The following is a 13,828-nucleotide window of genomic DNA, read 5'->3' as shown; positions in this document are numbered from 1 at the left end:
CATTGCTTTTCCCGTTATCGAAGTGGTGTCGGTCCAAGGCTTCTATGACGAGAGGCCAAAACGCGCGTTCTTGGAAGATGATCCTATCCAAAACAAAGCTGTCTTTCTCAAACTGCCCGACTAGACCGCGAAATAGCCGTCCAGGCACTAGTACTGTGTTGTTACGCGTTGTCGCATCAAGATATTCCCAGCCTCCATCTCCAAGAGGCCGAAAGTATACATTTCTCCACTGCGGCTTCTCCCTATAGCTGTACAAATCGGTCTTCCAATTCTCACCTTCCCCTCGCGTCTGCATGATGACTGCCTCAGCGACGATGTCTTTTGGAGAAGCTCGTAACAATACTTCCAGGCATAGTGGCACCTTCTCGACTTCCTCCATGACGTCGCAGAGCATCAAATTCTGATTGAACACCACCCTCTTAGCTGCCGGGCATCTCTTCTTCAATGTAAACCAAAATCCAGCCACAATGTCTTGTTGCACGTCTTCTAGACGGAATGATGCCTTTGCTTCTTGTTTCGGCCAAAGCCAGTAGTGCAGGCAGCTGTACTCAATCTCTACGTTCTGTACATAGGCAAGGAACGTAAGGTCGAGACAAGTACGACCAGGATGACCGCCTCCAATAATCCAATGACCACTCATGAGGAAAGAGGCATCGGGATGTCCCCAAAATAGCTTTGATGACTCGATGCGTAGCATGGATGACGTTCGCATGAGCTGCCAAAGGGTTGGTATCGAACAACATGAGAGGATACGAAGCTGAAGTTCGGTAGGAAGCCTTTGGAATGAAGAGAACCCGGTAGGCGATGGTTGCGACGTACTGTTGCCGTCACGGTGCCTGACGTACGCAGGGAAGAAGACGCGTTTTTCGCCACCCCAGTTCATTCCTAGATCCCAATTGAGTGGCTGCGTCCATGGAGGTCGAGGGAGTAGGTTGAGCAGATTGCCAACACTTGATTGATGCATTGTGGCTGGTCTAGGGCGAAGGCTGCGAGGCTCGGGGTTCTCTGGTGGTATTTGCTGCCTACTTGTGGGCGATGGCGGGGGCCAATGAGAGTTCAGAGGCCTTAGCGCCGATCACCCGCGGGGTTGTCGTATGAGCACCCGATGCCATCCTCTGAACTTCAACTCTGACCAGACGAACTCTCTATACGCGGACAACCTTGGGTTCGCCACGACTGTTCGTTGATGCGCTAGGTGTTATTTCTCCAAACGTCCTCATGGAGCACACATTTGGGTAGGTTACCAGATGTCGCGTCTTCGTACGACTTCGGATTTGAGGTGAACGCAGGGTTGGCATACAGATGGGCCGTCCAGATGACTCTGGATTAATATGCGATTCGGTTTACAAGCAAGACACGCTTGTAGTATGAGCTTTGGCTTCCTTCAGCTGCGCACAGTAGGCTGAAGGGATGCAGAACCTGGGCATCACGACCATGTACCATGTGGGAGTACCTGGGAGGGCTAGCGGAGGCCTGTCTCAGCATTTCCTAACCTCAAATGAATACATTGATTTATTGCCCCACATCACGAGTCTTTACGATAATCACTGATGAGTGAAGGCGGCAGGCCAACACATGTCATCAACCAGCTTTCTCGTGGCGTCGTTTGCTCGAAAGCACGTGCAATCGACCGACCTCTCATACGTGACACAGGAGTCGGGCATAGGCCTCGGCTTCACTAACGATCGGAATGTTGGCAAACGGGCACTCACTTGTTGACTCGAAAATTAGCCTGCCTTTACCTTTTACTCTTCTCGACACATAAATCTACGCTCCCGTTGCGGTCCTTGCCTCTTACTTCTTCCTCCACCAGCAAGTCAAATCAACTCGTTCCCGATTCGACTTATCACTTCGCCCTCCTACAGCAATCTCTCTCCCGCCATGCGTCTCCTCATCCTCTTCCTGACGCTACTTTCGGTTGCAGCAGGCCTCACTTTGCAAAAGACTGATGGCACCACGATCGAGCTCAGCGATGAGCCTATGGTCATCGATGGCAGCGAAGTGATCATGCCTCAGGAAATGTTCGCGAGCGCGTCCCGCGTCAAGCTCGACGGTATCTCCGAGATTGCCGACGTCAGCACTGCAGACATTAACCCTTTTCCGGTTGCTGTACGTGCACACCACTACCCCTTACTCATCTTCTCTAACTGCCATCTAGGTACACCTCTACGAAGGACCCTACAGGCAAGGCAGGCGAGCTCACGCCTACCTATGCGCTACGGGAATGAATGGTTGCCTCGCAGACGGCGCGTGAGTGCACCGAGCCAGTCCACTTCACCATGACTAACACATTCAAGCTCTGAGCCATGGGCATCTTCGCTCACTCTACAAGTATGTCCCGATCACTCACCAAACACGGGCAGGACTTTCGCATGTTTCTTCTTCTCGTAGGCCTTATCGAGCAAGCTCATCTGCGGTACAAGAGTAACGTTAGCTAGCACACCGACCTGCGACTATACTTCTAGGTTCCTTTGGACGCGCACATCTATCGACCAGCTCACGAAGTCGACGCCGAAATTCGATGTGAGTACCAATAAGTCATGACATCGTGAAAGAAGCGTCTCTTTACTGACTACGGTGAACAGAAGATGATTAGGTCTATGCAGTGCTTCTGGGATAAGGATGCTCACGTCGCTGGAGTTGATGCTCGTTCTGAGCGCCAATCCGACATCGAAACCTTCTCCAACGTTGGCACGGCAGACATCGGTACCGCAGACACCAGCGCCGAAGATCCGCACTTGGTATGGCACATCGTCGTCCTATTGATCAATTCGCTGATAGCCATTTAGCTTGCCCTGTTTGAACAAACCAATTACCAAGGTAGCAGAAGTGTCGCCTACTCCTGCTCCAAGGGCGATCTGGGTTGCAGGAACATCAGGGAGTGAGCGCACCAACCTACGCCCGTCCTGTACCGTTGCTGACACATTGTAGGGACAACCCTTGGGCTTCCTCGGTATCCTTAACACAGTGTCCTGACGGTTACCAAAATGCGCACAAGTCGTTCCGATGCGACTTGTTCCAGTAAGTCTCATCAAGCAGGCTCACAAGTGATATAAGGCTGACCCAAGCTAGGACGCGGAACTGCGAGGTTATCAACCAAGATAACCCGTCTCACAACACCGGCCGATCTATTGAAGATCTTTATCCGTACGGATTGGATGTGAGTGCTCTAGACATCTGGCCTCTTTTGTCAAGGACATCTGAACTAACGACAATGAACAGAACAGGATCAAGTCTGTCAACTGCTACTTCGGCGCGCTACCAAATTCCCCACCCTAAAGCTAGAGAGACTACTATACGTCTAGTATATGGCGCATCGGAATCCATCTTTTCCAGCCTTAGCTGCTCCAGACGTTCATTCATGTAGCTGTCAAGATGACACAGGCCTTATACAATGCAAAGTGCACAAGCACTCGCCACTAGGAAAGATAAAATAAGATTCCTAATGATGCATAATTTCCTTCCAAGCTCAGACTTTAAACATCGTGTTTCTCGCAGTTTTGGGTCTACAGTGGTGGGTACTGAATCGCGGTGACAAAAGACAGGGATCTTGTTTTCCCTCGCCTGCACCTTCATCCAGCTTCACGTAGACGCCACTAACCCACATCTGCGCTGCCTGTACCGCGACGCACATCAATGTATACCCCAGCCCTCACTATTGCACCCATCCACTGCTCTTGTGAAGTCGTAATCGCATGCAGCAAAAGGCCCATCGATAATTACTTTGCCGCGCCATGTCTGTACATTTTCTCTCATACCTGCGGCTCCAACACCCATATCAAACCATACTCATCCATGATACCGACATCGAGTTTTTTGGAAGCTGTCGATCCGTGCAACGCCAGAAAGTCACATGAAAAGTCCTGGATCAACTCCTTCAAGCCCTCCAGTTCCGCACGACGACCTTTAAACACGTTGAATCGAACCTTGGTCAAATGACCACAGTCGGCCAAGCCATGTAGATGCAGACGCTCGAAGATCTCAGCACTGGTGCTAAGTTTCTTCTCTGTCGGTCCGCGTTTCGACCATCCATAAAGATGTGGTGAGACCATTTTGAATACAACTGTCTTTAGCGCGGTGCACACCTTGATCAAAGGTATAGCTTTGCTGAAGTCGTCACAGAAGTCTCCGTAATAGGCAAATTGAACATGTTTCAACCATCGTAGTCCCTCATTGGCTTCTCCGAACTGTGATAGGAAAGCTTCAAGAACTGGTGAGTCGTTACTGTTGTCCATGGAGATTGTTTGGTATCGCAGGTAGAGTCGGGAAGCGATGATGCGCTCGAGTTTGTTGGTGAAACAAATCGCTGGGAAAGAGTTCTGAAGTGCGTTCTTGTCGGAAATTTCGGTAGGAACGTAGAGTTTGGTCCTGAGATGGCCACCAGCGAACAGAGCGTGCTTGTATATAAGCTCCTTGACCTCGAGAGGAAGAGCGACGAAATTGAACGGCTTGTTACCGGGAGTAGCTTGGCAGACAGCGGCGGAGCTGGTGAGCGACATGTTGGCGACAAATCCTGTGGTACCGGATTGTGCAAAGATGTGTTGGGGTAGGCGCCGTCCAGCTAGACGCTTTTCGTGAGCAGATAGACGATGGAGAGGGGTGAGGGCTGCTGAAAAGCTACATAATAGCGAGAGAAGGTCGCAACGAAATGACGATCACGCGCTGCTTCGTGCACAGACTGTTGGGCGCTAGTCGTGACCCGAAGGTGAAAGAGCGCAACCAGAGACTTGGCTGCAGGCACTGCAGTATGTCATCCAGTAACCGAGAGCTGCAATGATGGCGGTGTTCAAAGGGGCGGAGATTCAGACCGTTTTGACACTCACCGAGTCGGAGTTGTTGCTGGGTGGTGTGGCCCAGGCTTGAAAGGTGCTGCCCAGAGGGGGAGCTGCCCCAGATCACGTGAAGACGCGCTTACTCCCTTAGTCTCTTAGCGTCCGCCATGGTCCCACAGCCATGTCCAGATCTGCGTCAATATGATCGCCCCTCATACAACCTGCCAAGTTTGTTGTTGATCCACCAGGAAATGTCCACGCCGTTCCCCGAGCCCTCCTACCCTACACAGGCATTTCACACAGAAGCATAGACTGTCGCACCCAGATATACACAGCCACACCAGCTTTCTTGAACCTATCCCAGGCTTCGTAATTGATGTCTATTTCAGCCTCAAACAAGAGGGAAAGATCGAGACGCGAGAAGATGCCGTATTTGAGCCGGTGTTGAAGGGTATGTTCGACCGATGTGGGAGAAACTGCGCTGGTGCACAGTAGACTAAGCTTTTCCAAACTTGGGGGTAGTTTACCCTCCAGAGTGTCCGAAGATGGTCGAAAGGGCAAAGTAAGCTCTCGTAGGCTGGTAAACATGCTGAAGTCCGATATCAACCCATCAGGATTAACTGGAAACCGACAGTGTAGGAGTTCGCTATGGTCGATGGGTTCTACGGATAGCGTCTCTAGAACTGACTTAGACACATGTAGACGTTCCAATATCCCAGCAAGAGAAAGAATACCGCCGTATCGGACGGGACCACCGCCAATACTGCGGATGGTCCGTGCCCGGAAGCGTAAATTGAAGTTTTGTACTTTTAACATCTCACCATGGAGGTGATATAGTCGAGGCATAGCCCAATCCGGGCTTTCTCCTTGCAACAAGGAAGCGCACGCAGACAAATGGTGCATGCGTACTAGGGACGGAAACTCAGTATGGGGGAGATCTGCGAGCTCACCAATTTTCAAGGTCCTCAAATTGGGTAAGAGGTGAGTGCTATTGATCAAGAGTCCGCACTTGACATGTAGCTCGCTCAACATCGGGAAACGCACCGGGCCTATGCGCCACGGCGTGGAAGGAAAGAGACTTTCCGAAAACTTGCGATCTGTCTCATCTGTAGGTAGGTATATTCCTTCATGTAGCTTGGTGTAGCATTCAAGCTCCAGTCGCTCTAAATTAGGCAGAATTCGAAGTAATCCGCCGTAGAGAGCTGCAGAGCGCCATCTCACGATATGCGAAAACCAATACCGCTCGGAGTCATGATTGCCCATGACTTTTTTGAGGCGGAAGACGAGCTGCTGATACACGTCCTTGTATCCCAAGCAATGAGGGCTGCCGACAATTCTATCGACCTCAACAAAACGGGCATTGTTAGTCGTATCCCAATCGATGCGTGTAGCTTCGGCCTCTTCTGCTGTCGAACCGAGGCCGAAAGGCATAGTACAGTTCACGATAGCGAGCGATATCGAGTGTATGTTTGTGAGGAGCTGAGGGCGGGCGAACAATGTGCGTAGCAGCATCATTAGCCGATGCCCCTCATCTGGTTGTTCGATCTTCGGTGCGGAGTAGAGATGCTCGCGTGCGACCTTGGCTTGGACTTTGCCGATGCGCGCATAGGAGGCGAGATCTTTGGAGGAGAGATGTGACGCGATTTGAAGCTCGAGCTCAGTAGGAAGGTCGGCAAAGCGAGCCATGCTGAGAGCGTAGGTGCAAGTGCGGTTGCGCGGGAGTAGGATAGCTAGTATGTCGACGTGGAGATCGTAGCGCTAAGAGTGGAGGCGCGTGAATGGGTAATGTGAGACTAAGCTGCGTGGCACGTTAGATCTTCTGCTGGTGTCTGTCGACCGCCATATCACAGCCACGCACTGTCCGATTAGTTTGTTACACGTATGCGTCACCGTAGCGGCCTCTCGGTTGGGCTTCGCATGCTGGGAACCGCGAGCCTACCGGATCTCTGCGAGAATTGAAGACAGGCGAAAGGGCTTACGGTTGACTTGTATGCACTCAGCATCGGAAGCTGTAGCCTTGGACCAATGGCAATGCGACAACCGTCGTCCCAACCGTGACAAGCCTGTAGCAGAGAAACGTCGAGTGCACTAACTCATGCTCGAGGACCGGAGGTTAGTTTACACGGAAGAAAAGGACGCGATCGCAGTGTGGATCGTATGAAGGCAAGAGACGTGACGAGAAATGACGTTGAAGTGGAGCGAAGACGCGTGCCGCACACGCGCTGGACCCCTGACGCTTATCTTATCGAGTGTCTGCACGTATCTGTAGCAAATCCAACTCGCGCAGGTCGTGCCTGCTATCCTTCATCTCTCCCATCTCAAACGTGCTCATTAGCATGAGATTCCAAGCTCTCGACATGAGGTCTCTGGGCATCCATGGAGCTGCCCGACCCAGCCACCCCTCCTCCCTGTTTGATCGTTCGCACCAGCGGCGAAGCGGGGCTGCGGAGCTCCCACCTGCCCCTTGCGGGGTACACTTCATAATGATGTATAGGCTAGACTGAGCCACTGAGAAAGTTCTAGGCGTCCTTGCAGAAGTTTATACTTGAAACTAAGTACAGGAATTCGCGTGTCTTCACATACCGATCTCGCATCCAATTCATCGCAAACATGTCCGCCGCTCAAGCGCTCCGCCAAAAGCAAGCCCCGATCAAAGACGGGTACCGCAGCGACCCTTCTTCCGCTGTTGTCACCCTCAAATCCACGGGCTCGCTCGACGACCATTCGATAACATGCAAGCTATCCGATAGCTCGGCGGTCAAGGAAGCGCATAGAGTGGCTGGTCTGCACCAGAAGGCCGGCGGTGACGACCCAGCGATATCTGGTGAACTGTGCTCTGGTGGTAAGCAATTTCTATCGGAATTACATTTGATACACGTGCTGACTTTATGCGCCGTGTATTAGACATGCTCCTCGATGCCCTCGTAGCCTGCTCAGGCGTCACCCTAAAAGCCGTCGCTACCGCTCTCGGCATACCCATCGCCTCGGGAACCGTTACCGCAGAAGGAGACTTGGACTTCAAAGGCACACTGGGCGTAGACAGGACGGCTCCTGTTGGTATAACAGGCATACGGTTGGAGTTTGCGGTCAAGTTTGGGGAGGGGGAAGATGGCAAGGAGGTTACCGAGGAAGAAATCGAGAAGCTGGGCAAGTTGACAGAGAGGTATTGTGTGGTGCTGCAGACGTTGGTACATAAGCCTACCATTGCTGTCAGGCTGGCTGGAAGTGGTGGCGGGAAAGAGGGCGACGGTGTTAGTAGGGAGGTGTCTCATAAGAGCGAATTGTAGATACAGACAGAGTGTAGGTTGAATTGAGGGATGCTGTTTAGCTAAATATGACAGAGCACATTCAGTACCTCTACGTTGCAATTACGTACTTCCATATATCGTTCAAGCTATCCGCAAGCCAATGCGCAAGCCAATGCTTCACCCATATCCATCCCAACCTATCTCATATTGATAGGATGAATCTCGCCATCATAATCATCATACATCTGATAAGGCGAAGGAACAAACCTCTCACTAAGCTTCAAACGATGCCACTCGTTGTTGTAGTACTCCTCAAAGTTCTCCGGAGACACCAGGTTCAAACGGCTCTGCAACATCATACTCGGCAGACGGTGGCCGTCCTCACCGAACTTCGGGTCTTGCAGCCTCTCGCCAGTGTAGATGATGAGGCAAAAGAGGTGCGTGGGCAAGAGCGGCTTCCCGTCCTTGCGAGCAATGATCAGAGTACCGGTCTTAGTCTTCTGGTTAGGCGGGTTGAGCATCGCCGCGTTATGGTTCTCCCGACGGGACTCGACGTCGCGGTCGCGCCAGGAGAGCGCGGGAGGCTCTTTCCGAATGATGAGTGGAATGCCAACTTTGTCGGCGACTGGGCAGGGGACCTGAGAATCTTTGCTCAGGATGGAGCGCGGCTCGATCTGGCTCTCATATGTAGGATGGCCGAAGAATAGCTTGTCGCCCACACAAGTGAGGCGCACGGCAAGGACACCACCAGTCTTCCTTGATATGACCTCCTTCGCCCGCAGGCTGTCTTTGTAGTGGTTCTTTCTCAGGGCGTCGACGGCATGGCGGAAGTCTGCCGGTGTGCAGTTGAGATCGGAGGTTTTGCGTCTGTCTTCGGGACAATGGCAGCCCCAGGCAAGGACGTGACCTTTGCCGTGGAGTCGCGCAAGCTCAGGATCAATGTCCATCAAGCTCTTGTCTGTATAAAATCAGCATGTTTCCCGTGCAATCCATACAAAGGCATTGACTGACTGATTGGTATATCCTCCGGTAAAGGCTCTTCGAAAGATCCCAAGTTTCTGGTAAAGAGCAACCCGAGATGCTTTCCAGCGATGTGCCTCTTAGTCGTGTAATCGGTACTATCTTCCTCGAAGTATCCTATGGGGTTGTTGCGATTATTGCAGTTTACCCCATAAAACTCGAAGCCCAGCTCTTGCACGTAGGCTTTCTTGGGCGACGGAATCTTGGCGTTGTAGGTGCCAGGCTCGAACAGAGTCCACTCGAAGCGAGGCGCTTCTTCATCTTTCGGGAAGACGATGATGCTGTAGTGCTTTTGACTGGGACGATTGTTCATGTGCTCGCTGAAGGACTTGCAGATGAGCTTGTGGACTTTCCAATCGGCTTTTTGGCACCGCTTGGAGCAGTACTGAATTCCGTTGCAGGCGACACATCTGAGCTTGCCTTCGTCAGGGCACAGCGCGCAGTGGGCAACCATGGTTTTGATGAGTTCTTGTAAAGTTTCTAGTTCAATTGAGGGGAATTGAGGTGTAAGGTGTGAAAACGACCTGGCATTTCCTCGGCAACGCGGAAGTGGGGCTGACGCGTCAGGCTCCTGAAACGTGGCCCGTTTAAGCTAGTGACCACGCGCATGCACGTGAGGACGTGATATCTCATAATTCGGGCAAACCATCTAATCACCCTGTCGCGCTCTTAAGTTTGGTGCATTTGTACCGAGCTTTGAGACAACACAAAACTACGTTCGCTACACAAACTCAAAACCCGGTCATCAGCGAATCTCAAACACCATCGAAGGAATCACCCCTTCAGCACCCTCATTCTGGTGCTGCATCGCCTCACCGTCCATCATCCCATGAATGTAACACTCGCCAAGAAGCGTGTAAGAAAAGTAGCCTTCCTCGCCGAGTCTCTCACGTAGGTTCTCCATAACTTTGCTCTTGTAGTCGACCGCCTGGCTCTTTGTCAATCTCGTTCTGTTTGTGGGACGGCGCCAGCTAGGCCGAATGGTCTCTGGCATAACGGGCGGCGCATGTCCAGTAATGGGAATCGAATGTGGCAAGCTCGAACTTGTTTGTGGCGTCTCTCCGTTTCTGTGGGGTTCCTCTTTTGTCTTGTGGTCACCGTCGTATGGATCAGTCTCCCTCTCTGTCCTTTCGTATTCCTCAGTGCTGTAAGGCTCATCGTTGTCTCCATGGTTCTGAGAGTCTTCATCGCCGTACCCGTTCCGATGCTCCTCATTGCCTCTTCTCGGTGAGTCGTTTCTTCCAGGTCCCTTATTCGCTATCTCGTGGCCGCCAGCCACACCTCCGTTGTGGGTGCCGTGTTCACTCATTACGCAGTATCGGTGTTCGTCGGCCTGTCTCTCGAGCTTCTTTCTGTTTTCTCTTTCAACGAGTTCTCTGACTCCCTTGTACTCGCCACGCTGTACCTCTTTCCATTCCTCTTCACTTTTCCGCAGTGCAAAGGCGATCCGATCGGCCTTCGCTTTTCTGGCCATTTGCAACCAGCGCCTACCAGCAACAAGTGCCAGTTCGAACTCCCACCAGTCCACCAATGGTTTCTTTTTCTTGATGGGTGCAGGCCCATCCTTAGAAGCGGTAGGAGCAGTTGCTTCAGTCGTTGTTGGTGCTTCTGTAATTCTCCCCAGCATGGTCGCAGCACCCAGTGATTGTCTCCGTTTTCGTGATGTCTGTCTTCGCAGGTTTTCGTCCGTCTCCTTTTTACCTGGCCTATTCACTTTCCTTCTAGGGTACTCCTTTCGCTCATTCACCTCCTCATCAATGTGGGTCTTAAATGCGGGCCATGCCTTCTTGCGCTCTTCGCATAACCAGGATTTGAAGTCGGATGTGAATTGCTTCAAGGTGTGTAGAAGGATGCTCTCGGCATCTTGCTTGTACTTGGCTGATATTTTGGTAGAATCAATGCCGAGCTTACGTATGTAGTCGGTGGTTCTCAGCCATGCTCGGCATAACTTTGCCATCTCTTTGTCTTTCCAAACTTCATGTCGTCGTTTACGCAAGATGTATTGCCTTAATTTCTGCACGACGGTATTCTTGACGTCGACCAGTTCTTGTTCCATCTCTTCCTCGAATACTTCTTCAGTCTTCTTGGGACATTCCCGCAGCACGACCGGAACACTGCATCCGTAGAGTATGCAGACCAAGTCGCCTTTTTGGACATCTTTCCCGACTAGCCCTAGTGTCCCGAGATCGGTACGCACAAGAGCACGGTTCCACGTGACGGCCTGCACGCGGCGACAGAACTGGGCGACGACAGAGTTGCGTTCGTACTCGATGAGCGCGGTAGTGTCGATTGCGCCGCTCTCAAGACCACCTTTTCTGAACGATTCTTGGCAAGCCCGCGAGTAGTATACGGGTGGGTTCTTGCCATCTTTGCCCCGGTTGGCGACGAGCGTCCGCCAAAACATATCAGGTGGGAGCCCTTTTCCGTCTTCCCACTCTGCAAGATCAAGCCATTCTGCGGGAATGTGCCCGTTGCGAGATACCTGGGTGACATCCTTTATAACATCCAGCTTGAAGCCGCGGACGTACATGCTGAATCGACCCTCGTCAAAGTGTCCAGGTTTCAGTCGCTTACGAAATCGGAGCGCCTTGATGTCGACGCCCTTGGTCTCAGCAGCAGAGTAGGAACTTGGAAGTCCAACCAAAGGATCGGCGTTAATGCGACTCATCTTGGGGCCGGTCAACCCCGGCCGTTGGGCCATCGCGTATGGTGCATTCGAGAGTTGTGGTACCCAGGAAGGTAATGCCATATCCCCCGATTCAGCAATCGTAGATACGTTCTGAACGGGTGCTCCCTCAGGTGGGTCAGGAAACTCGGCATGATTGGAAAGTGCTTTACGGCTCTCGCGTCCCTTGCGGCGTGCTTCAAGATCCTTCTCTCTCTTCTTCCTTCTTTGTTCTTTCTCCTTCTCCTTCTCCTTGGTATCCCGGATCTTTTGTAGCTTCCTCTCTTCGATGGCCCATGGGCGGCAAATGACATCCAACGCGCGACTTGCGTTGCCGTGAAGGGAACGGTCGATCGAGAACTGAATGAAGTCCTTGCATACATCTACGTACGGCAGTTTGTAGTCGACGTTGTAGCTCTTGCGCTGCGTGTAAACCTCAAGGCCTGCTTGAGCGCTTCTAGATGTAACAGCAGCATGTACGCTTACAGCTCGTGGCGTGGTGTCCTTCGCAATCGCAAGCAGTGCATAAATTGTGTCGTGAGGAACGGTGGTATCGAAAATGGTCAAGCTTGATACCAGATATTCCAGACTCAGAAGAGGCTGTATACGATGTCTCGAGCTACCAGATACGTCCTCTGCATGGCTTGAATGAAGGGGTGCAGATGTGTAGTCGTCTTCGCTGTCGCTTGTGTACAAAGAGGCTTCGCTATCCGAATCGGTGATTGACTCAATCTGTGCCTGAGGGTCTGGCATGGGTTGCGCTACTTCGGATTTCTTGTAGTCGCGAAACAGGCGCTCTGTCGCATCAACAAGCAGGCTGGCGCCGAGGGCAGAGACATAGTCGAAAACACTGGGAATATACTGGTACTGTCGATCTTTCTTCATAACCTCGGACAGGCGATGCGTCGCTGTTTCCACCTCCACGAAGAGTTCCACGGCAACAGCGAATTTCTTCCAAGAGATCCTATCTCTGCCGCAGTAGATGATGGGGTTCTTTGCCAAGGCCAATTCTTGAACAACCCACCGTCGTGAAAACCATGGTCTTTGCATGAGATCTAGTAACGCAACCCATTTCTTGCTCGCGTCCTGACTGTCACAGAGGGTGTCGAAGCTTCGTAAATGTGAGACTTCTTTCTTGATGAAGCGGAGTGCCATGCGACTGGACTCTGTCGCGTCCCCAAGCCAAATGCAAACTCGCGAAGCGTTGCCGTAAATTATGTTCATCATCTCGACTTGATGATTCTTCTCACCCAGGCTACAGAAGTCAGCGAGTATGGGTTGGGTATCATTGATCAACCTACTCATCTTGATCGATGCAAACCATATCAATCCATAGATAGCGGCTACGGTCCGGGTAGCGTAGTGCCTTCATCGCAGCCACGAGGTTCGGGCTCACTTTCTTGATGTATGTCTTGCGATTGCGTTGAATCCTGATCTCAGCAGACTTGCCTGCTGTGCCCCAGCACCATGACAAGGCCTCATAAGGATATTGGTGTCTCTCGTTCTCGCCTGGTGTGATCAATGCACAAAGAACTCCAGCGGCCGAAGTTTCGCTAGAGAACAGCTCAAGGATCCGAATGGTCCCCTGGCTGCGTGGCAAAGGTTGATAGCTGAAAGTGCTGTATTCACGACGATGTTTCCACGATGAGTTGCCTGTTGCATGGACATCATTGCTATCCTTGCCCCGCCTCTTGGCCGTCCTGGCCTTTTGTTGCTCTGACAAGTCGTTATCGGTGGAACTCATTGCGATCCAATTCAAAGTATGTCCGATGATAGGTACTTAACTTAGAGCAAGCGTTTCGGCTGGCTAGAGCAACCTGAAGGCCTTTATACCCGCGAGGCCGAATCAGACTCCTAGGTCAGACGCTCAGCACATCAGAGATCACCCTTCTACAGGGTGACTGAAGCGAGCGCATGTCTCCGAAAGCGTCAAACACCATTCCGGTAGAATTGAGCAATGCAAGGTAGCAACGCAATTGCCGTCCAAGATATGATTGGGTAGGCGATGCTGTTCGGTGGAAGCATGCGGGTGCAGGGTGTTCGCGCACGGCGCGTAGGTACTCATCCTGCAGTACAAGGACAAGTAGCAAAGGTTCGCGAAAGCCCGCATAGCCTTGTGGCTG

The 13,828-nt window shown here is 51.9% G+C and overlaps 5 protein-coding genes across 5 annotated transcripts; 2 read left to right on the top strand and 3 right to left on the bottom strand.

The window, feature by feature from the left end:
• Nucleotides 1-1,881: 1,881 nt before the first annotated feature.
• On the top strand, nucleotides 1,882-2,976 carry J4E86_006831 (uncharacterized protein; the record flags this gene model as incomplete). The annotated part of the gene is made up of 6 exons (XM_051447355.1): nucleotides 1,882-2,109; nucleotides 2,159-2,250; nucleotides 2,298-2,331; nucleotides 2,497-2,523; nucleotides 2,586-2,741; nucleotides 2,932-2,976. The coding sequence occupies 6 exons, from the start codon at nucleotides 1,882-1,884 to the stop codon at nucleotides 2,974-2,976; spliced, it is 582 nt and encodes a 193-aa protein (XP_051301840.1).
• A 776-nt stretch (nucleotides 2,977-3,752) lies between these two features.
• On the bottom strand, nucleotides 3,753-4,499 carry J4E86_006830 (uncharacterized protein; the record flags this gene model as incomplete). The annotated part of the gene is made up of 1 exon (XM_051447354.1): nucleotides 3,753-4,499. The coding sequence occupies one exon, from the start codon at nucleotides 4,497-4,499 to the stop codon at nucleotides 3,753-3,755; it is 747 nt and encodes a 248-aa protein (XP_051301839.1).
• A 2,883-nt stretch (nucleotides 4,500-7,382) lies between these two features.
• On the top strand, nucleotides 7,383-8,059 carry J4E86_006829 (uncharacterized protein; the record flags this gene model as incomplete). The annotated part of the gene is made up of 2 exons (XM_051447353.1): nucleotides 7,383-7,614; nucleotides 7,677-8,059. The coding sequence occupies 2 exons, from the start codon at nucleotides 7,383-7,385 to the stop codon at nucleotides 8,057-8,059; spliced, it is 615 nt and encodes a 204-aa protein (XP_051301838.1).
• A 158-nt stretch (nucleotides 8,060-8,217) lies between these two features.
• J4E86_006828 (uncharacterized protein) lies at nucleotides 8,218-9,494 on the bottom strand (the record flags this gene model as incomplete). Its single annotated transcript, XM_051447352.1, has 2 exons — nucleotides 8,218-8,978; nucleotides 9,032-9,494. 2 exons carry the CDS (start codon nucleotides 9,492-9,494, stop codon nucleotides 8,218-8,220), a joined length of 1,224 nt encoding a protein of 407 aa, XP_051301837.1.
• A 291-nt stretch (nucleotides 9,495-9,785) lies between these two features.
• On the bottom strand, nucleotides 9,786-13,449 carry J4E86_006827 (uncharacterized protein; the record flags this gene model as incomplete). Its single annotated transcript, XM_051447351.1, has 2 exons — nucleotides 9,786-12,960; nucleotides 13,007-13,449. The coding sequence occupies 2 exons, from the start codon at nucleotides 13,447-13,449 to the stop codon at nucleotides 9,786-9,788; spliced, it is 3,618 nt and encodes a 1,205-aa protein (XP_051301836.1).
• Between the last annotated feature and the right edge of the window lie 379 nt (nucleotides 13,450-13,828).

The sequence above is a fragment of the Alternaria arbusti genome, assembly GCF_024043155.1.
Source record: "Alternaria arbusti strain BMP 1465 chromosome Unknown scaffold_8, whole genome shotgun sequence".
Taxonomy (NCBI): Eukaryota; Fungi; Ascomycota; class Dothideomycetes; order Pleosporales; family Pleosporaceae; genus Alternaria; species Alternaria arbusti.
Note: the sequence above shows the minus strand (reverse complement) of the source record. Positions and strands in the feature narration are given on the sequence as shown.